The sequence below is a fragment of the Palaemon carinicauda genome, chromosome 19, assembly GCF_036898095.1.
Source record: "Palaemon carinicauda isolate YSFRI2023 chromosome 19, ASM3689809v2, whole genome shotgun sequence".
NCBI lineage: Eukaryota > Metazoa > Arthropoda > Malacostraca > Decapoda > Palaemonidae > Palaemon > Palaemon carinicauda.
The window spans coordinates 29,459,232-29,484,814 of NC_090743.1; the positions used below are offsets into that span (position 1 = coordinate 29,459,232).

The window sequence follows — 25,583 nt, forward strand, 5'->3', positions numbered from 1 at the left end:
ATAACTTATTAAAACAAATACTTCATACTTCATGAAATCATCATCATCAACTCCTACTCCTATTGACACAAAGGCCCTATATTTGAAAGCTCAATAAAATTATAGTAAATATGACTAGAGGTTCTTCGCACCTGTCTATAGGCCCCCAAATGCATTGAATTTTGCCGTTTTACTTGTTATTCATCCCATTTAGTCCCGTCACCTTAACTGTCCAATTTAGTTAAATAGCACATATTCCAATTTTTACGTCGCCCAGAAAATAGATACTTCATACTTATGAAAGCTCAATGAAATTACAGTATTGCATTCTAATATCCGTATTTCTGTGGATTATACTTTGAAAGCTAAAAGGTATTTCGTGTAATTGTCTTGAGGTACACTCGAGCACGCTATTTCTATCTTGTTTTTATGAAGTTTTTATATTTTATATATGACAGATCTAATTTAATGTTGTTAATTATCCTAGAATATTTTATTTTGATTGTTAATACTTCTCTTGTAGTTTATTTATCTCATTGTTTCCTTTCCTCACTTAGCTATTTTTCCCTGTTGGAGCCCTTGGGCTTATAGCATCATGCTTTTCCAACTAGGGCTGTAGCTTAACTAGTAATAATAATAATAATAATAATAATAATAATAATAATAATAATAATAATAATAATAATAATAATTAACTTCACTTATATTTACAGGCCTGGTGCCGCCGCCGACGCAGATAAGGCTTACTCCAAGGGTGAGAAGAAATCGAGATAATATATATTTAAAACAAAAATTCAGTTAATTTGCAATACTTAAGAGAATACTTTCATTGAAATTTTCTTCATAAGTCAATGTCAATTTTATGTATATTTTATGACAATATTTATTATTTAAATTTTCAGTAATTGATATTTAGAAAATTACAATATATTTAGTAAGAGTTAATTGTAAAAAATGCTACAGAGACTAATACTACTTTACTTCAGTCTGAAATATATTTGAGTTTCATTCAAATTTTTCACAAGAAAACAACAGATCTTTGACATGTAAATGATGATCTTTCACATATTTTATCATCATGAATTTTATTGATACCGACTGTACAACCATACATATTATTCATCTCTATGAATAAGGCATAATCATGAATAACCATAATATGTTTCCCCCTTCCTGACCCCTGACTGTGAATGAATGAGTGTGAATGACGGAAATTGAGACGAAATATTGAATGCGTGCACACCGACTTAGCCCCTGGTGTAGCACAAGACTTACATATCTATCCATACATATGTATATATTTCTGTACATGTATATAATGCCGAAAGCTGGGTACACAGGGCCCAAGCATTTTGCCTGTGTCGAATTTGCCGGAGGCCAACCACTGTGGAGGAGACGGGCCCGCGCCCGGTACCCATCCGATGACCCCGAGAACGTTACCCGTACTACCCAAGAAATCTTGAAGGATCAGGAAGAGAAGCCTGGTAGGTCCTCACTGCTCTCACCCGTTCAGTCTAGCAAAATGGTTCATCACACTTTATTTATACACTTTTTTTCCAGCTATTTCTCTTTCGTATTCATCTTCAATTACATTTTCCAATTCTATTATTTTATTTTTTCGTGTCTTACAACTTGTTTGGACGCATTTCTCAATCGATTTCTTTTTAGTATTCATCTTCAATTACATTTGCATATTACATAATTTCCTTTTCTCCGTGCCTTACAATCTGTTTCCACATATATCTCCCATCTATTTCTTCGTATTCATTTTCAATTACATTTTCACATTCCATCCTTTTCTTTTCTTTTTCGTGCCTTATAAAAGTTAATTGAATATCAATAACAATTGATGTTAATGAGGTAAGGTTGTATAAACAGCCAGATGGATTATAATAACGAGGGTAACTCAGGTGAGACAGTAAGTCAATTTACCTCTTGTTAAGAAAAATAAATTAGTTATTGAAATAGATGCATTTACATATGCAATTCAGTAAGGCACGGAACGTCAGTGTTTGTTTCCATACACTACAATTACCGGCGACCTGATTGCGACAAGGGACGTATTATTTTTCACAGAAGATCTGGAAATAAACGCTGATGCACCCCCACCTCTCTCTCTCTCTCTCTCTCTCTCTCTCTCTCTCTCTCTCTCTCTCTCTCTCTCTCTCTCTCTCTCTCTGTCTGCCTTTTAATCTATCATTATTTGACATCCTTTCCATCAACAGCGTCCTTCTTACTCTGCTTGCTATTGCTGCTGCTGCTGTTGCTTTTAAAGCTGCTGTTTATTATTGCCACTGATCTCCTACTTACCTCTGTGTGTGTTCATGTCCCTGATAGTTACGTATGTATATATATACTCTTATGTGTATTTATGTGTCTGTATGCATCCGTGTATCTTCACCAAAGTACATATGTTTACATATACAGAGATATGATTACTTTTTTTGTGTTGCTGTGCGTATATGTGTGAACGTATGGTCAAGAAAAAGTCAATTGTGGAATAGCTAAATCAAGTGTCTTTCCTAGTAAGAGTTAAGAGATTGTACGAAAGAATTTGGTGTACATGTTTTTTCTTTCCTTAAAAAAGAACCGACCGTGAAGGAGATGTAAATGGATAATGAGGCTGGTATATATTTGGTAATAATCATCTTCAAGGTAGATATGATTAAGTGTATTCAATAACTTGAAATCTAGCTTAGGATAAAAGATAATATTAAATACATAGCGCTGTGTTTTGTATCTATTATTTGCTTGTTTTATTCCTGCATTGTTGGATTTTTAAGTATAATTACCATTGCTGTTAGCATTTATTACGTAATATGACAAATGCGATTGATTTAAAACACCTTTCAAAAGATTATTTTTATATTGTTTATTATTAAATCTAATATTTGATCTTATTAGATTAAAATAGTATTAGGCAAATCCAAACAAAATTACAAGTTGGTTATATTTAATATTCTGCTAAGCAATTGATTATAAGATTTATTTATGAAAACTGGTATTCTTAATTTTGAGGAAATTAAAACTAGTCATATGAAGTTTACTAAATAGTTTTACGAAATGGAGCTAAATAGATAAAGATAATTTAAGTTGCTCAAGTAACTGGCATTTCTTAAAGATCATCATAAATAAGACTTGCACGGTAAGAAATAGGTGTTAGTGACTGCCCTTGACTGAGTCACTTGGCTCTTACATATCAAAATTTCTGCTTCATTTCATTAAGATTAAAATAAACAAACAAACAACTTAAACATGAAACCGTAACTGTATATCCGAATACCAGAAGCTTAATATTTGCAGTTCTTAAATTTTTATATAGATAGAGTTTATTAAGAAAATAAGGTTATTTTTTTAGTATTTATCTTAACACTTCTCGATATTATTTTATTTCGATATATTCATTTAATAAATTCATATAATTTAGGTTAAGGATTTGCTTGGTAATTCATATGAGTATGTATGTATGTATGTATGTATGTATGTATGTATTCTTAGAAAAAAGACCAATACAAGGAATGCTGCATTGGCAGATATATCGACTGTTAGGTAGATCATTATATAAAGTTATAGACATGTTTATATTTACATGCACATTTTATTAATCATGTATTTAATGGAAGGTTGGTAAACTTACATGTACATCTATTAATTAACAGCTTTGAACGTTCTCATAACCCAGATGATAAGATAATGCTGTCAGCAAAACTTCTTAACAACCTCTAATAAAAAAGGCTCCGTTAATAACGCATAATATATTACATTCTTTGGCATTATATTTAATTTCGTACTTTGTATTTTCATATTTTTTATGTTAAGTTTTCTCTTCATTTTCTTCTTAGTTTGAAAATAGCAAAAACTTTTTTCTTTTTTTTTTATCAAAGGACAACCCATATTCAGATTATCTATGGTATACGTGTAGAATACGGTTTTCTTATTAGAAGAAAACTTTATAGTCTTCTCTGTCATCTGTTTCGACTAGTCTATCAAGTCTGCATTAATTATTATGTGAAGATTTTCGTTTTGTTTCTCCTTCTTATAAACATCGAAAATAATATTTTTTAATAACCTGAAATCTCGAAAATATTCTTTTTAGCAGAGGTTCTTTACCTGACAGTAAAACACAATAGGACACTTTTTTGCCTCTGGGATGCAAATAAATAAATAAAATATATAAACATTAAAAGATAAAGAATGAAACATCTTCAGTACACTATTAAGGCATCAGAAGTCAACAGCTTCGAAGATCGAAGAAGTTATTAAGATTGATTAAAGAAATCATAAGAGACGTGTAAATGGCAAACTGGAAAGGAAGACAGAAATAAATAAAAGGAATTGTAGCAGAAAAAAGTTATAATCCCGTTCATATTCAGGTGATTTTAGTTGGTGGTGAAGAATGGTGTTATTGATGTAGGAAACTCCTCTTCAAGTTTTTTGTTTTGTTTTTGTTTTAATTTCTTGAGTAAACCATGGTATTGTTTGCTTCTGTGTCGTTGTTCCTTTTTACTCTGTCGAAGTCATTCGTGTGTGTTCGTTTGTACCCTGCTTCTATACATTAAGATCACGTTTTCTGTATTAAAATAAGATTTTAAAGCCAGAAACCATAACTTTCGTTGGCCAGTAAATGCTACAGCACAACACCTGCCCTAATTCCGTGTGTTTCTTTCTTGTGTCTTTTCCCCCTTATTCCCATAAGAGAAGGAACTTGAAACTCTTTTGCAACGCCAAGTTTTACCTTCTGGAGATTGGACCTCCTTCTTCTGTTAATGTCCAGCTTTATCAGCTCCCTTTCTCACTGTTCTGTTTATCACCACGACTAGACTGTACATGACACGAACCGTTCATAACACGCCTCACTTCTGAAAGACCAACAGAAACGATTTTAACTGAAAGAGGAAGAATGAAAGGAGAATATCAGCTATACTAGTTAAGGGCATGACTAGAATGACAAACGTTAGTCAAGGACAAGCCTGATCGGAGGGGAAAAACGTATTATGGTCTCTCTCCTGAATTTGTTAAATAAAACTTGGGGAACTTTGACAGCTATGGAGTTCTCCGACCTCCCCAAGCTGGCCTCCCGCAGGCAGCGTTACTACCCTGAGGACGAATACCTTAAGGACAACCTCAGGATCAAGTGTCTCAGCCACTACAAGACCACGCGTACTGCCGCTGGTAAGTCTTCAAGTCAGGCCTTCGTCGGCACTTTTTGGGAACTGAAAAAAACATAAATGATATGACACACATAGAAATATATTTACATATATTACTTGAGTTACATTTCATAAACTGGTATGCGATATTGTTGAGGATGCGTTAGTAAAAGTATTGCATTACCAAGGGAGTCGGTAATGGTCTGGGCTATTGTGTTTCTTGTTGACCATAAGCATTGTCGTTCTATAACAGTATGCTGTAACGAGCAGATACAACGTTATGATATCCTTCTTGGTTTAGCAGGAAGGACAAACCGTACTTATAAACAGCTTCCCTATATAATGATACAATTATCCGCATATATTCGAAGCAGGAAAAGAAATTGGACTAGAGATAGACATACTCATAACCGTTGAGTGACGGTGACCGTTGTAAAGAAAATGACCGTTAACATTTGAAAATTCGAAAAACAGGAAGAAGAAGCTTATACCTGGTTGGTGGCCGAAAGCCATAGATGATTGAAAAAGATTGATGGGTTGTCTAAAAGTATTTCTCCTTTGAAGTCAAGGTATTATTTCTTTTGTTCTTTTATGATTTGTGTATCGTTTTCAGATTTTTTATTTCTCACTACTAACACCGTGAACTAAATGATGCTCTCCTAACACCAGCTTAACACTGGCTCTAGTCTAGATGAACTTATATACTAACATAACACTCATTTTCTGTCGTAATTTATTATAAAATATTTCAGTAGAGAATTTGTAGTTTTTATTGTTGTTTGGTATTCAAAGAATGTTATTTATATAGTATAGACACCAGTACCATTTCATACCTCATATAGATTCATATATTTCAAATAGCTAATTTTTTTCATTGAAATTTATAAGAATTTGTAATATGGGATTGAGGGTCTTCATTGTCATTAATAATGCATATCAACTTTACAGATAATCTAGTCGATTCATAAAAAAACGTAACCCGTATATTCTCAAATTTGCCATGTAGTACATTACCTGATATCTTAGTCTAGATACACATACAGGACTCCAGTAATAAGCAAACTACCTTCTGGATGATTTATCCACTAGTTTCCATTTGAATTTCACCCTAATTCACCAAAACTATGCATGAGGAATCCCATCACATTCCCCTACATGATATCAACCGAATTATACCGTACCATACCAAATGACTTACCTTTCCCCAACCCCTTCCCCTTGTACCGTCAGAGAAAGACAAGGAGAAACTAATCCTGAGGGACAGACTGTCCAATCGGATCCACCAGTTTTTCAACGAGACTATGACCGCCGATCAGTTTGAGAAGTACCTGAAGAGTTATAGGGATCCCGATAACAAAGCTCCTCCTCTGAAGCGTAAGTACTTGGGGCAACATTCACGGTGACCGTGGGTCAGGTCTCTCTTGGTCGTCGACGGAGGAAATTAACTGATCCATGACTTATCTTAGTTTTGTTTTCATCCCATGCGTAGATTTTAACCTGTCGAAGTAGATGAATTTGCCTGCTTTTAGAGAAAGTGTCATGATCATTATGACTTTTTAGAAATGAAATGTTGGACATGGTCATTATTCACGAACAGTTGCGAGGTGATATGGTACGAGGCTTTTGGGCAATATACGTTAAATTACAACGAAAGTTTCGTTACAAGGTTTCTTGCATCTAATACTTTCTATCGCTTCTATTTCTGTTCGCAAAGCGCTCAGAAGTATTTAGGTATCATTTAAGATTCTCTTCACTTTAGTTCGTAATATTAGTGCATGAATATAAACATCACAGAAAAGTCGTAGTCACTATTTAGTTCTTCGGGAAAAACAAAATTCAAATTGGAAAACGTAAGTAAAACTATTAGTATCCAGTTTTTGTTACGCAACAAATTTTGTTTCTCAAGCAAGTGCCGTGACAAGTATAAGCTGTTTACTTTTTTTTTTTTTTTTAGGTAAAGGCATTTGAAAATGCTTTGTAGTAATTAGAAAATAGAAAGCAGTCTTTGTTTTGCTTTTAGGTGATATAAATAAACCTCTTTTAAACTTGTTACAGAAGTAGAAAGTACAACTACATGGAAAACACATAACAATAAAAGATATTACTTAGATAATAAACTTTAACATTCAATACATATATGCTTTTAAAATGGAAAATTTTGTTGAATTATAATTTCCAAAACATGACATTTTTATGAATTGTTAAACATTTGTTTACATTTCAGTTCCTTTTATTTTCTTACAATTATTATGTTTTTTCAGACTTGAATAAATTTTGAATATATTAATTTTTGTGAAATTTTATAATACTGTATAAAGATACAGTGTTTCTTATATATATGTGTGTATATATACAAGTATTTATGTATATATACTGTATATTCTAAGATTGGTTTTGAAGAAGCACAAATTTTCTTTTATAAAAAAATATTTTTTTCCTTTTTTAATTTAATGCTGAATCACGTGAAACAAATCTTAAAATAATGTAACAAATTGCTTTCAAATTTAGAATAATTAGAGGTAGACCAGTCTTTACTGGAATGGCTAAGATTTATCCCAATTCCCCAAAGCAAAAATTGAACCAATTGTATTTCCTGTAAAGTTTTACTGATGACCAATATGAGCGAAACCTATCAAGGTTACTAATTTTAGTCACTACAGGAGTAATCGGTTTACACATCTTTAATATTTAACTTACAATTTCTCAAAAATTCAAGATTGTTCCAAACTCTAAAAATTTCAATTCTCAAGCCATGTTTATTATTTTTGGAGAATGTGAATGATTTTCATAATTTCCCTTTTTAGGAAAGACTGGTCTACTGATTTAAAACGCAATAACATCTACAGTATGTTGCTTATAGAATGTAGATTGAAATAACCCCAAATTTTTTCCCGAGAATTTTGTGGACATTCTGGTTACTCAGATTTTGTGGCAATTTTCTCTTTTGCAGAGGCATCAAGGAGTACCGGTAAGTAGAAGACTTTCGAGACGCCTGCATGTTTTTTGGCACTTGTCTTTCCCTCCCCTGCAAGGGGATATTGGAACGAAGTTGAATTCCCCCAGTTGTCGAATTTTATAAGTCACACAAACATTTGTCGAGACGGTTTTGATATTATTGTGGTTTTAGAATTTTTATGCATTTTTAGAAGGGTTCACGATTATTTATTATTTAGCCTTGTTGTAAATAACATCAACGCACCACGCTACTTAAAACACTCCTTCAGTGTAGGCCTTTTAATGTTTTGTATACATATACACTGTATACAGTATACTGTATATATACTGTGTATATATGTATGAATTCTTGAAGAGATTGAAGCTAACTCACACTAAATTGTGGACTACTTATAGTTCAGAATAGTAGAACGAAACCGGTACTTTAGCTTCTAAGAAATTTGAAGAAACGAAATATAAATTTTTAGTTGTAAAAACATAAATAAGATATCTTTATTGAGGGAGTCTAAATGGAAAATGTTCACACTTCAACAAATATGATAGCTGTAATTAAAATCTTGCAGTTAATCTATTAGTAATTTCAAAATTATTGTAATAACATCAAGTTTTTTTTTTATTGAACTCTTTGTTATTAAAATTTTGATTATTGATTATGAATTTGGATTGAACTCTTTGTCATTAAAATTGGAATTATTGGTTATTTTTTCTTACCTTCATGTAACTATAGATTACATCTATATTTACTGGTATGTAGTATATGGTGCATAAAGGTTGAATATTAAAAGAATTAGCAAGTTTCTGTCCAAATTTGTTATACATTTTTAAATACATTCTATCATTTTATTAAATAAATTTAGCTTTTTTCACGAAATTTATTATTATCGAGGATAGATTAGATCCTCTTATCATGTATTTTGTATCGTCTTAGAAATGCACCCAACCCCCTGAAGAATTTGGAGTATTCCCGCTCTAATGTCAAATGACGAGACTTGTCATAATTTTAAAGCTTAATGGTTCCAAGTGTATTTTAAGCAATATAAAATTTAAGGTAAAAGGATCTAATATATCTCATGTTTAAGAAAGCGGATTGTTTTTTTCACGGTCATCATTATTATTATATATCTTATTTTTTTAGGATTCTTATAGTTACAAATAATATAACAAAACTTACTTTACCATCTAAACTGTATATATTCAGTTGCATGGAGTACTTTGGACTCAAGAACGGTAAGACACATCGCTCATTGCATGAAACTGCTTCTTAAACGCGTTGCTATTCCTAATGCACTGCTTCATTTATTTTTTAGTCATAACTATCCTGGACAGTTAGTGCTTCTTAGGAGGACACGATTTACGTGCAATATTAGGGTGGTCTTGACTTCGTATGGAGTCTTCTGTAACTAAAATACGACTTTGCAGTGAATATCCAATAAAATATCTTGGATGTATACCTAAATTTGAGTTGACACTAATGTGTTTATATGGACGCACATGTGCATACACACAAATATATATATATATATATATATATATATATATATATATATATATATATATATATATGTATGTGTGTATACATATACATATACATACACACATATATATACTGTGTAATATATATATATGTATATATATATATATATATATATATATATACCGTGTATATACAGTATATATATGTGTGTGCAAGTATATGTATGTGTCTGTATATATTGTGTTGCTATATTTTATGCTCCTCATATATAATTGACATGTTTCGTATACTACTGGTATGATAAAGGGCAGCCGAACTTGATGTTCATTATAGTGTTGAGGGCTTACTGTGGCATCTCATCGGGTCTTCATAAAAGCGCAGAAGGGGTCTTTGAACGCTGTCTTTGTAGTCTTTAATGGCCGATGGATACGAAGAGCCCTTTGAGAAACAGCTTAAGAGAGTATGAAGGACACAGGAGAGGGGGAAGGGTTGAGCAAAAGAATTCGCCTGCCAGGTTGACTCTTAAGGCACTACTGCGTTAAGGTCAAATTTAAATTTAATGCCGGTGAAATGAGAGTAAGGGAGAGAAGAGTGTGGGGGGAGATACAAAGAAAGTTCGCGATCAAAAATGCCCTTATGACATCACTACGTTAGAGTCACGTTTAATGTCACGACGAAAGTGGCTGTGTGAAGAAGAATCCCTCTTCTTGATTGATTTTGTCACGCTGAGGACGGGCTACTTTTATGATTTTCCACTTCTCCAAGTCAAAAGAGAAATCGTCAAAGCTAGAACTTGAAATCACGTAAGAAAGCGTGTGCATAATTATTGGTATGTTATAAGGCAGGTGTAATTTAACATTATTTTCTTGGTTCATAACGATAATATAATAACGACTTTCAAGAACATCATCTTTATAAATCAGTCATTCCACTGTGGATATTGTCCGATTTCTTTTTCATATTGATTTATTCTTATATTGCTTATCTTTAATGGTTTTTAGCAGATTGCTAAAGACGGTAGATATATTTTAGCTGTACAGTTTATCTAGATATATTTTCCTAATATATTAGGTAAATCAGCTTATCTTTGGAAATTATTAAGCGAAGGTGGAAAAAAAAATTGTTATAAATTGATCCAATTTATATTGATTTCAACCGCATCTTCTTATTTGATGGAGACCTTATAATCATTAGCGAGATTTTTGGCTGCGTGATCTTCGATATTATTAAATAGAAATCCTCTGATAGTCTAATTATTCTGGATTATTTTTAGCAGATCACTGTACCTAGTTATGGAAGTCTGTCCATAATTTTCGTCATCAGAGTTAATAGCTCTGTTTTACCCTGTTATGGAAATCGCGTATCATATAGGATCCTGAGATATGAATATTCATTTTTGCTTTATATCTTTCATCTTTGTTCAGAGTTTTAATTTCTTTACTGATAAAAACACGAAAACAGAGAACTCTCAAGCGGGTTAGATAGTTAAACGTGGTATGAAAAGACCGTAGACACAATTCTTTAAAATTTAAGGAATGCAAACTTTATCATATAACGTTCTTATAATCATTTATAAGTTACGGCAAATGATAACTTATGAACGTATTACTAATGATAATTTCATATTAAATTTTATAATTGCTTCTCACCTAATAACAGATACCAATTTGAAAATACACAGCATCGTGAATATTAAGACTATAAACAATGTATGACTGTGAAGTAAATATTGAAAAAGAACAGCATCAGAATAATGTGCATAGAAATAGAGATTATAGAGGAGGAGGCGGAGGAGATGGAGGGGTTACTGTGGAAGGGAGGACTAGAAGGCAATATTGTTGGTCGGCTGGGATACAATGAGTCAGTATACTCGTGTTGCTAGCGGTGGTCGAATCAGTGGTACAGCCTTGCGGTTCTCTCTCTCTCTCTCTCTCTCTCTCTCTCTCTCTCTCTCTCTCTCTCTCTCTCTCTCTCTCTCTCTCTCTCAAACTTATATAGTCTTTATTTTTCGTTTTTATCTGTTTGTTACCCCCGATTATTTTCAAAATTTTCACGATAGCCATAACTTTAGTAAGAGCCAAAGTTTTCTTTTTTTTAAAATATGATAACGAATACATCCGTCAAACCTTTCCTTGGTCCCGACGAATGATAATGAAGTAGAAGCTAAGAAAAATATTGTACATGTTTAATGAAAATGCATGGATGATGATGTTATTCGATTTAGACATGTTTCAACTGCAGTGCAAAGTCTTCTGGGAAAGTAATACCCATCTATATACATTAGCAATATCATTTTGTGTCTACATCAACAGGTGCCTTCTTTAGGGTAGAGATCTCTGGTAAATCCTGGCCGAAATCCGCTTTGAAAGAATTATGGTTTTAGTTTCATTCTCCTTTGGAAAAGGAGTTAATTGCAATATTTTGGTCTTATTGTTATGAATCCTCAAGGAAAATAATTTAAAAAAGAAAAAAAATAATAGTCATTTCTGATAGTTGTTGTGCCGGAAAAGAGAGTGATATATATGATTTTTCTATTGATTTTAAAAATTTATTGAAACGAAAAAGGGGAAGAGCTGTGAACAAGATAATTTTCATCGTCATTTTTTATCTCGAAGAAGCAACGACAGGTAACAGATTTAGTAAAGTATGTGATTTCAAGCAGCCCCTTTAAATTCTTTCAAGTTACAGCCTCTATGTTATGCATTGAGATGCCAGTAGTATATGAAACATGAAAGGTGTAAATATGAAAAAATACTTTCTTAACCGTATGAAGAACTTGAAGGAGGAATTGGATAAGTATTGAGAAGAATCCCATTCAATTTGGGATTGTTGCAAAGGATGAAGGTACAATAAAAAAAGGAAACACCTAATTAGAAAATTATTGGAAATACTCTTCCTTAGAAATAAAAATTTTTAGCTTGATGAATTAAGATATGGTTTATTGGTTGAGAGTAAACAAGATATCAAGATTTATCTGAAGAAAAGAATGATAGGAAGTATAAACGGTCATATAGAAAATGATGAAGGTTAACAGTGACAGAAAAAAGAAGATAAAGGTATAATTTATATACAAAGAAAACAGAAAAAATGACATTTTGAAGTAAAGATATTAAATCGCCCTTACTATCTTAATTTTTCAAATTATTTTCCAAGAGTTGGACGTTTAATCATTCAACATGCCACGAAAAAATAAACGTAAGTCACACATAATGTTATTTTGCGTCTAGAAAAGGCGATCAGTGACCATTAATTTTCACTGTGGAAAGCATTAAGGGTTTATATGATGTAATTCAGAGTAAAGTGTAATATACATTTACGTGAATCATTCAAGTGAAATTGTACAAAGTTAATTGGAGAACTTTACTAGAGAAGTAATTTACGGTGAAGAAAACTTTTAATAAGAATTATACTTAGATTATAAGTACACTAAATGGATAAGAGTGAATAGACATTTAAGTGTATCTGCTCGTTACCATGAAATCCTCAGGGAATTCATTGATTAGTTTATATATTATGCAAATGTGAATACTTGTTCTATTTTGAAATTTACAGTTGGTTGTTTCCAAGTATAAATATTCATCATTCTGACATATTTTAAGAATTTATTTTATTGATTAAATAGAAAGTTTACCTCAGAGTGCATTGAGTTCTTAGGCTTGACTGATAAAAATATTTTACTTCAAAGAGAAAAATTATTTAATCCTAACATACGGTATAGTGATAGGATTTCTTTATTTTGGTTTTTCCTTATTTACTTCATTAATTTGTTTTATTTTGTTTGGTGCTTACCTATAATGTTTACAAAAAAAACGAGGAGTATCCAAGGCATCAGTTAAGAGTCCCACTCATTTCTAAGATATCTCACTTTATTTTCCTTCTTTTTTTCTCCCATGTGAAATTTCAGAGTATTACTGTCCACGTTTATACGACTCGTCCAAAGCTGCTGGTTAGTTTGTGCTTGTAGTTTTTATTTCCTAGGTTTTTTTTTTTATCTTTTCTGTAGTTTAGTTTAACCTGTTTTTAACTTATTTTAGCACCTGCATAGATGCAATCCCTTGTTTTTTCCTGCACAATGGTATTTTCATCTGTTTTTTCTTCTGTATTCTTTCAATTATTCATTTCGTCATGTACTTTTTGTTGATAGATATTTTATGTACATACTTTATTGTACTGTCTTTTACTTTACAATTTCTATTGTATTTTTGTTTTAGTGACTGTATTCATGTTTCTGTGTGTGTATTTTTTATTTCTAATTTTCTTTGTCATGTATATTTTCAATGTTTTGGCAAAGTGCTACCAGAGGATTTTACTTACATAAACTCCAACTATCAATGTATCAATTGATTACGTTTGACCTATTCTATATATTCATGTGCATGAGCATTTTATATATGTATATACACACATATATATATATATATATATATATATATATATATATATATATATATATATATGTATATATATATATATATGTATATACATATATATTTATGTATATATATATATATACATATATATATATATATATATATATATATATATATATATATATATGAAAGTGCATGCATATCAGCATTGTACAAATCAGTTTCCAAAGTTTATTGTAATAATTGCATTTGTTGGTGTGCAATGAAATATCCAAACTCTTTTATAAGTATTATTCCATTGCCTGTATAAGAACCCTTTGGTAATATTTTGAATCATACGTAATTTTTGTTTTCATTATCATACGCATACTGTATATCAGGTAAAGGACAAGGATGGGTATGCCTTCATGAATCTCTCTCTCTCTCTCTCTCTCTCTCTCTCTCTCTCTCTCTCTCTCTCTCTCTCTCTCTCTCTCTCATTTTTTTGCAAACAAATACTTCTTACGCAAAGGCATACTCATAGAACGTTGTAAAACACACGAAAAGTCACTTTAATCAGCACAATTATTTATATATATATATATATATATATATATATATATATATATATATATATATATATACAGAGAGAGAATTGCGTATTAATTTAGAGTTTTTTAATCTAATCCGGCCACGAATTAAGTTACTGTTAATCTAAAAAAAAATATATTTCTATCTATATGTAGATTGTAGGGAGTATTGTCAGTAGATTTATGAATTATTTTAATATCTTATTATTATTATTTTTTATGTAACATTTTTCTGTCTCATACGCCATGATAGAATATTTTTATTAAAGATTTAGAAATATCGTTGAAGGATAAAGAATTTCAAATCATCCCAATAGAAAAATTATTTTGATTTTAAAAAATCTTCAAGAGTAGGATGAAAAAGACAAAACCCTCCCATCCAATTTTCATAACAGACAGCCATTCCTCGAAGGTGTGCCATTGAAAAGAAGAATTCTCATAAACAATTCAAGACGTGTCCTGGACGCCAATCATAAACTTTCCTTCGCCAGATGAACAGGGTCTGTTTCTATTAGGTCTCACTCTATCTGGGACTTGGGAGAGCTAACATGGCCACATTTAAGTGATCGGTTGCCACTGATTTGGCGTTCGGTTTGGTTTCGTGAAGATGATAGGTTTAAATGTTTGGTTTTCTGACTCTTTCATGGGGAGAAATTTTATGTTTCTTTAATAAATGACGTCTTTTTATTAAAATCTAGTGATTTTGGCCAAGGAGTGAAGGTTATGATTTTTGAAATATCAAACAAATTATGGTTAACATCTATAGATTTTTTTTTGACAGAGTAATGGCTATCATCTTGAAATTTCTCTTTGAAGATTAGACTCATTCTCCATATTACAGCCCTTGTTATGCATTCAAACAAGAGAGCAGAGTTTTAAAAAGCAATGATAGGAAGCAAATGAAATAAAAAAGACTATAAACCAATAATTTCTATCATATTACAACCCTAGTTATACATTCAAATAACTGTCAAAATTTTAAGAAGGAATATTCAGAAATAAACGAAATAAAAAGATTATTAGAGATTTTTATCAAATTACAACCCTAGTTATACAATCAAATAATAGATCGAAATTTTGAGAAGTAATATTAAGAAATAAACGAAATAAAAAAAAAGAGTAGGAATCAACAGTTTTGAGGATATTCTATCTTTTTCGCCTTGATGGGAGAGTCCGTACAAGGTCGAACTTCTAAGGAAACACGCGACGTATGATTGGCGTCCTCTTCCTTCCTTCTCAGCTAGTGGTCAAGGGACCGCTTCTGAGATTCTGTTTTTTGCAGCATATTCTTTTGATTTCTAGCTTTTATCCTCTGCAATTACTTTTCGTTTTATATATATATATATATATATATATATATATATATATATATATATATATATATATATATATATATATATAAATGTGTGTATAGTAGTTGGACGATTTCAAGCAATTTTCTTCAATTCTCTCTCTCTCTCTCTCTCTCTCTCTCTCTCTCTCTCTCTCTCTCTCTCTCTCTCTCTCTCTCTACATACACAACACACACATATATATATATATTTATAATTTATATTTGCACATATATATACACAGTATATATATATATATATATATATATATATATATATATATGTATAAACACATATACATATACACATGTCTGTATATGTATGTAATGTATATAGTATAAACTAATTTGAAGATTTCAAGCATTTCCCTTGAAATTTAATTCTCTCTCTCTCTCTCTCTCTCTCTCTCTCTCTCTCTCTCTCTCTCTCTCTCTCTCTCTCTCTCTCTCTCTCTTATAACAAATCTTACATGTAAAAGAAGGCCCATCCATTTGACTTGATATAAGAGAATATGCGTATAATATATTGTTTTATGTCTATATGTTTTGTTTGTACTTTAATTATTACTGTTTGTTACTTCTTGTTTTATTTCATTATTACTTATTATTTATGTAATTGTTGTTATTGGTGTTTTCTTTTTACTCATTGTTTTCACTCACTACCTCGCCTTTTTTTCCTTCCTTTTTTTTTTTTTTTTTGCTTTTGATTTTATTTAAATTTTTGTATATTATGTCTTATTATTTGCTCCCTTTATATATATGTTTTATTTTAAACTAATTTAAAATTTACAGCTTTCACGGACTTTCCCTCAAAAAGGGATCTGGTTCGTGATATTAAATCTACCAGTTTTTTCTTTTTTATGCGAAGTCAAATTTTCCGGAATATCGTCCAAAAGGTTTTTTGAGAATATTTAAAAACCTTTTTATCATTTCATATATATATATATGAAATTTTTGTAATCATACACCCCCCCCCCCATTATTTTTGGATTATCCTCGAGGTCATTTTATGCTTATGTTTAACCTTATTTTTTCTTTCTTCCTATTCAAGTTTTTTTTAGTTCCATGTTACTTATTTCTTCGTCATTGGTATTACAGATTACTGGAAGCCTAAACAGTACAATCCTGACGATTTTAAGGGTCTGTGTCCGAGTTTTATATCTTGCCATAATGGTTGCCGTAGATAAGACGCCTCGATTCTAAAAAAAAAAAAAAAAGATAAAAAAAATATATGCTGCAATGCCTATAACCCAGAACGCATTACTTCCTTTATTTAATTATCATTCTTGTTGTTAAGTGTATATTTAGTGAATTACGAGACTACAGTGCCCCTTCATGGCATTCTTGCGTATTGGGTTGTAAGCTTTGTATAAAAGTCGCTTTTAGATTATGCTGGTATTCGTTAACACTATCGTACATCAGTAGATTAGTTGTTGTCTATATTGCATGGGTTGTCTCCACATGTGCACTCGATTACAAAATCGATTTTTCCCTCTACACGATTGTGTGGCAAACAAGACTTTCAAGACTCTAGTTTTTAAATGTTTTGACTCTTTTCTACTTCCCTCCCCCAACATTAGGTATTATGTGAATGCTAAATATAACAGATAATCTTCATATAACAAACACTTTTTTCTTCTTTGTCAGTCATGTCCACATTTACCCTTTTGAAATACGATCCCCTCTTTGAAAATGGTCAGATCTAGACAAAATGACTTTGTTAAACATACAATGTAATTGAAGCAAACCGTATAAGCTTTTTTTAAAAGTAGTATTTGCTCACAGTAATAGCTTCTTACAGGCATAAACTAATTATATAAGTCAATAGTAGTCTTGAAAAGTGACTTTGATTTATTCATTAATTTCAAACGCTTTCTAAAACAAACTTGGTTTTAAAAAGATTTTTCACGAGTAACTAGTTTTTTTTTATATGAGTAATTAACAAAAGGCATTTCACACACCATTATCTAGCTGTCATTTATAACTGTTAATATCAACAAAAGTAAATGCTTTGTTAGTAGATTGATCGGTTTACTTTTAAGTGGCGTTACTGACGCCGTTGGTTAGTCGAATATCAGTTGAACACCTAACTTGAAAGGCACTAGATCTGGCACAGTTTCTCCTCGAATTGTTATCCTTCATTGTGATGACGTAAGTGGCATTCTTCTGTTTCTTGAACATCCTCGTGCGACAAACGTAACCAGTGAAGCCTTGCTTCGCTTTCATGTTTTAAACCTGTTCTCAAATTATTTCCGAACACTTGCAACTATAAACAAGGTTCCAAAGTACTCTCCGAACACCTGCAACTAAATGCAAGGTTCCAAAGTACTCTCCGAACATCTGCAACTAAATGCAAGGTTCCAAAGTACTCCCCGAACACCTGCAACTAAATGCAAGGTTCCAAAGTACTCTCCGAACATATGCAACTAAATGCAAGGTTCTAAAGTACTCTTCGGACACTTGCAACTAAATGCAAGGTTCCAAAGTATTTTTCGGACACCCGCAACTAAATGCAAGGTTCCAAAGTACTCTTCGAACACTTGCAACTAAATGCAAGGTTCCAAAGTACTCTCCGAACACTTGCAACTAAATGCAAGGTTCCAAAGTACTCTCAGAACATCTGCAACTAAATGCAAGGTTCCAAAGTATTTTTCGGACACCCGCAACTAAATGCAAGGTTCCAAAGTACTCTTCGAACACTTGCAACTAAATGCAAGGTTCCAAAGTATTTTTCGGACACCCGCAACTAAATGCAAGGTTCCAAAGTACTCTTCGAACACTTGCAACTAAATGCAAGGTTCCAAAGTACTCTCCGAACACTTGCAACTAAATGCAAGGTTCCAAATTACTCTCAGAACATCTGCAACTAAATGCAAGGTTCCAAAGTACTCTTCGAACACTTGCAACTAAATGCAAGGTTCCAAAGTACTCTCCGAACACTTGCAACTAAATGCAAGGTTCCAAAGTACTCTCAGAACATCTGCAACTAAATGCAAGGTTCCAAAGTACTCTTCGGACACTTGCAACTAAATGCAAGGTTCAAAAGTATTTTACGGACATCTGCAACTAAATTCAAGGTTCCAAAGTACTCTTCGAACACCTGCATCTAAATTCAAGGGTCCAAAGTACTCTCCGAACACCTGCAACTAAATGTAAGGTTCCAAAGTACTCTCAGAACATCTGCAACTAAATGCAAGGTTCCAAAGTACTCTCAGAACATCTGCAACTAAATGCAAGGTTCCAAAGTACTCTCAGAACATCTGCAACTAAATGCAAGGTTCCAAAGTACTCTCAGAACATCTGCAACTAAATGCAAGGTTCCAAAGTACTATTTGGACACTTTCAACTAAATGCAAGGTTCCAAAATATTTTTTGGACACCTGCAACTAAATGCAAGGTTCCAAAGTACTATTCGGACACTTGCAACTAAATGCAAGGTTCCAAAGTACTATTCGGACACTTGCAACTAAATGCAAGGTTCCAAAGTACTCACCCAATGAGATAAATTTACTGGATGCGTTTGTCTGTCACTGTATTTATTTGTTGTTTGTCATTTCCTTTGTAAGCCGAGGTAAGGTGCATGATTTCTCTTGTTTCCCTACGAAATTTGCATTGAGGTATTGTTTACATTTTAACGTACCTTCCTCAAGATGCTTTTACCTGTAGATTCTGAGAATTGTACTGTGTTGTTTAGTTTCATGTCTTATGAGAGAAACCTTTATATTGCCCTGTGAAAAAAGTAATATACATTCACTTTTGTGTTGATTAGGTCATTATAAAATTTAAAAAAAAAAAATTATTTTCACGTGTGAATGATTGTCTCAACCTGTCTTTAAATGTTATCAGTATAAAAAATCCAATCATGTTTTCCTCAATATATAATGTTTATTTTACATTCGTCTCTTCAGTGCCGTCAGACACCAGCTCCCGCTACGACAAACTGGCGGGAGCTAAGTGGGAGGAGCCAGACACCGTTTTCGGCGCCCCATCATCTGACAAAAAACCCTACTCAAAGGTAGAGAGTGGCTCCTCCTTCTTCTCAACTTATGGTTATACCGCCCGAAAGAAGGATTATCTGGCAGAGAAGGTGCGTGATTATTACTACTTCGGGGATGAAGCCAAGGTGCGTGGAGCCACCCGGCCGAGGTCACCACTTCGCATGGACTGGCTTACGTCGTCACAGATTTCTGTCCGAATAACCTCTTAGTGTCCGTCTCACGGACTTAGTTTAGTCTTCTTCAAGTCCTGTGTCTGTAGGCTGTGACGTCAAGTTTAGAAAGGGCCAGAGAGAGCCATGGCGTAGAGAATTTTTGGTCATTATTTTTTCGGGGTTTTTAGTAGATGTTGATGTGCTTAGAAGAGTGATGTCACGCCTTGCTGTCGCTTGACTTCAATGAGACACAACGGAATATAGGTTTGCTGTCGTCCGCCTCTGCTCGTGATCAACTACTGATGTAGTTAACTCCAATGCGACTTCCCTTGATACACAATTAGCGCGAACTTCTGCTTTAATAAAGACCATCTTTAATTACACTTTTGGGAGAGGGTTTGGCAGCGTCCAGTTAAATTCCAGTCTTTTATTAGAGCAGAAATGTGGTTTCACGTTGTATTCAGAAAGCGAACCCTGCCCAATCGATGGCGCCAAAAGGACCAGCGGTGTTCGATCGGGCGGCGTTGGCCTTTTAGCGGGTTGCAAAATCCGCCTGTATCTCGGGAATCTGCATCGAGTTGCTACTCGAGATCACGGGCGGAGGGGGACGAGCAACGAAGACCGTGAGACAGACGCTAGATGGCTTATGAAGTTACTCAGAGAGTCCCGCCGATGGCCCATCTCATAACCTCTCTCAGGTGATGCGATGGGCGAGGCGAAGTTGGAAAGTGTGCTGGGGGGTTACTTTTTCGGGGGTGGGCAGTCATTGTGTCTGACTGACTGACTATGACAGTATTCTTATAATTAAAAAACAAATGAAACAAACAGCCGAGCTTATAAATCCTCTTAAATACCTTTGAACTACTGAAGTTAATACGACTAAAAAAACGCGTAACAGTTTCTTTGCCCTAAAAGGCATAAAATTAACCAACCTGCTTTGAAACCTAACCCATAATATCCGCTGCTCCAATGAAGTTAAAGTCCTGAAAACTCACTAATTCATAAAAAGAGAAAGTATTAGTGACGCAGAGGTACGTATTGACAGCGAACCGTGTGGATTTGGCTCGCTGTTGGCCGAGTATGTGAAAATCTCATCACCATCCACGAGACAGTGTTTGCAGCAACCCTCCCCCCCAAGTCTCCCTTCTCTAATTTAACCAAGAGCTTTCTGCTGCTACTCATCGTAGTTCTAATATGACTTCAGAGACGCCCGATAAGTTTTAGAATTTAATTAGCTAAAGTATGAAGTAGAGGTTTAGGAATCACTTGGTAGGTTGGTTGATGAATGAATAGGGGAAGGAGATGAATAGGTGTAAAGATGATGAGTTAGTATAGTAATTACTAAAGTGGATTATCTGTATAGATGTAACTGATGGGTAAGCAGAAAATAAATGAACATTGAGACAAATAAACACACAAACATATGCACACAGATATATATATATATATATATATATATATATATATATATATATATATATATATATATAATATATATATATATATATATATATATATATATATATATATATAGAGAGAGAGAGAGAGAGAGAGAGAGAGAGAGAGAGAGAGATTTACTGTGATTTTCAATTTTCTGATGAAAGCTGTAAAATTCTGGCATCTAGGTAATTCAATGAGGAAATGCGATTAGCAGCAAATGAGAGAGAGAGAGAGAGAGAGAGAGAGAGAGAGAGAGAGAGAGAGAGAGAGAGAGAGAGAGAGAGAGAGAGGAGAGAGAGAGAGAGAGAGAGAGAGAGGCTAATTTGTAAGGAAGATAGCCTTAAAAGGGAATAAACCTTAGTAATAACCCATCTTATCCCGTCAATTACGATTTGTGAATGCTTTATTTCGCTTACATCGTCATTGGAAGCGACTGCAAAAGGCCAAGTTTCAAAAGTTTATATATAATTATAAGTTTCTTGTACACATTTCATAATATAATTCGACATCTTTCCTAAATGAGATAAATATTGTCTATTTTAAGAATACTTTGTATTTGTTTCTCTTGAATTGTTATGAGCAACGCTAACGACCTCTCATGTATATATATATATATATATATATATATATATATATATATATATATACATATATATATATATGTATATATATATATATATATATATATATATGTGTGTGTGTGTGTGTGTGTGTGTGTGTGTGTGTGTGTAGAGTACTGCATTCTGGATAGTTGAATTATCATTTAAAATTTGATAAAGTACATATTGGCTTCATGTTAATGAAATACCATTTAGAATGGGAGTTAAATCCTAAGTCTTAAACTCAGTTGAGTAGTTTTATAGATTAAGTTAAGGGAAACGTTAATTCCGGTCAGTTACATCAGTTTGTTATGAAAGCTTTTAACTGATTTTGTGGATTATATATATAGATATTTAGATATGGCATTAGGAAGTGATAATAAATGCTAATAATCCAAGTGTGTGTGTGTGTGGTGGGGAGTGATACATAAGGGAAATTGAGTTCAGTAAGACGAATAAAAAAAACTGAACTCTATAGATAGGGAAGATTTGAGGAAATAATTTTGCTGGTCTTGTTTTGCTAGCATTAATGTTCAAGAAATGTAGTGGTAATGAAAAACAGAGACATAAGATTGGTTAGTAAGACTGAGATTATGAAACAAATAAAGGATCGCAAGAAAAAATAAAGGGATCAGTATAAAACTAAATGATTTAGATTATGTGAAGTAAAAAGTATCCAAGATTGGAATTCTATTGTTAATGGCGGGTTGAGTATTTCTCTCTATAAATGTAGTAAGTTCGAAAGAGAGAAAGTGAATGAAGAGAGAAAATTGATGAATTTTATGACATACTGTAGCTTTCAGGGGGAAATGAGATGATAGAAATCAAGTCTACTTTGTGACAAGAATTGTTATCCTTTGCTATATACAGATGTCGTTTTTCTGTTTGCCATTTGACCCAGTGAAACACAGATTGATAAAAACTTCGTTGCTTGAGTTAATTAGGCCGTTTTGAAGCATTTCAAAATTGCTTATTTTAAACTGTGTTAAGGTCAACAGAAAGCCGTTTTTCTGGTTTTCATTCCACCTAGTGAAACACAGATTTATAAAAACGTTATTGCTTGAGTTAATTGCTTCACTCTTAAGCATTCCAAAATTTCGTTGTTTAAACTGCGGTAAGGTCAACAGAAAGTCGTCATATGTATCAACTCCGCTATCCACCCATTAAGGAATGTATGTGAATAGATGAAAGGGACCCATGGTTGTTCCTACCTCTCAGCACACTCTTCTAAAGTTCCCTCGAAGCCAAGCATTTGGCATCCCCCCCGAAGTTGTGCACTATTCAATAAATACATCAAAAAGATTCAAAGGAGAAACGATTGGAGGCAAGGATCCTGGAATGTAGACTTCTCCCGCTCGCTGGTTTGAGTGGCTGATCCCATCGCTCACGCCTCTTCCTTGGCAGCTAGGTGCCAGAGACAGTCAAGTGAAAGCGCGAGACGACTGTGCCGTCGAAAACCGGCGAGTGGGGGCTGGATTCAGGCAGAAGACGACAGCCCCAGTCATGTCTAACACAAGAGCTTTTATTATCTTCGGTAGACTTATTTCTCCAATACCTAATCCTTCTTTCGAGAGTGGCCAAGTAAGATTAAGTTACCTAGATTAAGATACTATTGTGAACTCTCACGTTGCGACATTCCAGTGTGAGCAAAAGTTGTTCAGTATTTTCAGTGAAACATTATCAACCCTTTATTTAAGTAATTATTCTTAAAGTTACTCATTCAAAGATATTAAGCCTGTACCACGATTTAGTTTGGGATTACCATATGTGATCCCAGTTTCATTCCTTACGTGGCCATCTCTAGCTATTAAAAATCAGTCGCTGTAGTCCAAAGTCTCATCTAGAACGACGGATGCTTGACTTCTAAGAGATCTCCCAAGGATTCTTTAGTAAGTTGTCACTACTGTGTTACGTCTTAGTCGGTCACCATCTGGATTATATCCTTTAGGTAAAAGACCCCTTTGCCATTATTCTCTCGATTTATTTGTTGTGAAGGAAGCCATAATTATTATGAGTAATAAGAAATTAAATTAGATAAGAAGTCTCTCACGAATAGGGTGTGTTGACTCTGTATAGTTGTTTAACTCGTCTACATCTTACTCGTGAGAAAGGCTATTCTGAATTGCATATGGTTAATTTACATTTCCTTCACACATAGACAAGCAAATGTAGAGAGACTATTGACACTGGAGTAATCCATAGTGTTACCTGCATCGTCAACTGGTTCCAGTTACTCGCTCCTGAGAAATATTTCCAGTATTAAAGAAAGGATGGAATTTCCTCTTCGTTAATCTGGAAATTTGGTTAATTATTTTGGTTGTTGTTTCTTTAGGCAATGTACCGTATTTTTGATTGCCTAAAGACTATAATAGAAGTTATTTTTTACACAAACTTGACCCTATAGATAAGGATATCTTATTTTGATATCGTTGAGATTAAATAGTGAAATATCTCAACTTAATCCTGAAGTAACATGCGAAAGCAATAATAAGAAAGTGCATTTCGCACATGAATGACATACTCTGATGATCTATATTATTTTTGGTTATAGATCTCATCTCTAAACCCTGACTTTCAGAGTGACATCCACTTCAGAAATAAGCAGGTTGCTGTCCATGTAGAACATAGATTTATTTATGAAACTGCTTCCAGTTTTATCCAGATCAGATAAAAATGACTGTCCAATTTCAAATGTGGACTATCATGCATCCATTTAAGTTCTCTAGATTTTTTTGGGCACACTTGAAAAGCATATAAATATACTAGAGAGAAACTTGATTTTTATTTATACTGAAAAACAGATTGCATTCCAATATTCTTTTTTTCCTTTTACCTGCAAGAAATGTATACTTGTTTTTCGCCTAACATAGAGGATTATGTTTTATAGAGCTTTACTGTCTCGTAGCAGCAGTTAATTACGCTTTAAATCAAATAAATGTATCAATACTAATCATAGCTCAAGTAATTAGAAATCAGTTTATGTATTTAGTTTAGTTAATTAGCTATATATTTAGTTTTTCTTTATACATAACAGCTTATGGGTCAGCTAAAAAAATATTTGTAAAATATAGCTGAATTTTCTTTATTTGCATATGTTATGTTACAAGACTTGATGTAATTGCACATTGCAATTTTTAATTTCATGAATTAGATATTTCAAAAAGTATATTGATAAAGCAAGAGGGAGATTATTCATATATTTTTCAGTATTAATATTAACTTTTTTATTTTTCTGTTTCAAATTACAATTAGCCCACGATTAGTTTTAAAATGTAAAAGATTTTTGGATAATTGATTGATGCTGTTAAGTAAATAAACAACTTAAGGGATGAAAAATATGTTACATCAATTTCCAGTGGTAGTCAAGTGGCTGGAATTATAACTATTGACAGCTATTCTTATTAAAAGTAATTATAATAGAATTTCTTGTTTACAAACAAATATTTTGATTTGCATTTGATTCCATTTATTTGGATTTGATAATTGTTTTAAAATTCATCTCGACCTCTTTTCTTTATCATATTTTATATGATTTAATTTTCATAAATAATCAAAAACTTTTTTATC

At 32.9% G+C, this 25,583-nt stretch overlaps 1 protein-coding gene across 37 annotated transcripts in view; it reads left to right on the top strand.

Moving 5' to 3' along the window:
* Positions 1-25,583, top strand: part of LOC137658547 (uncharacterized abhydrolase domain-containing protein DDB_G0269086-like) — a 111,241-nt gene that overhangs the window by 67,769 nt on the left and 17,889 nt on the right. For 26 of the 37 annotated variants that reach the window (XM_068393422.1, XM_068393427.1, XM_068393397.1 and 23 more), the window contains 5 exons: positions 693-733; positions 1,320-1,463; positions 6,360-6,503; positions 16,926-16,967; positions 19,736-19,950. In XM_068393422.1, coding sequence (XP_068249523.1) covers positions 693-733; positions 1,320-1,463; positions 6,360-6,503; positions 16,926-16,967; positions 19,736-19,950 — 586 coding nt within the window. Of the gene's footprint in view, positions 1-692; positions 734-1,319; positions 1,464-5,022; positions 5,152-6,359; positions 6,504-8,079; positions 8,098-13,462; positions 13,505-16,925; positions 16,968-19,735; positions 19,951-25,583 lie in introns of all 37 variants that reach the window. The other 11 variants (XM_068393400.1, XM_068393408.1, XM_068393407.1 and 8 more) reach the window with 11 other exon arrangements.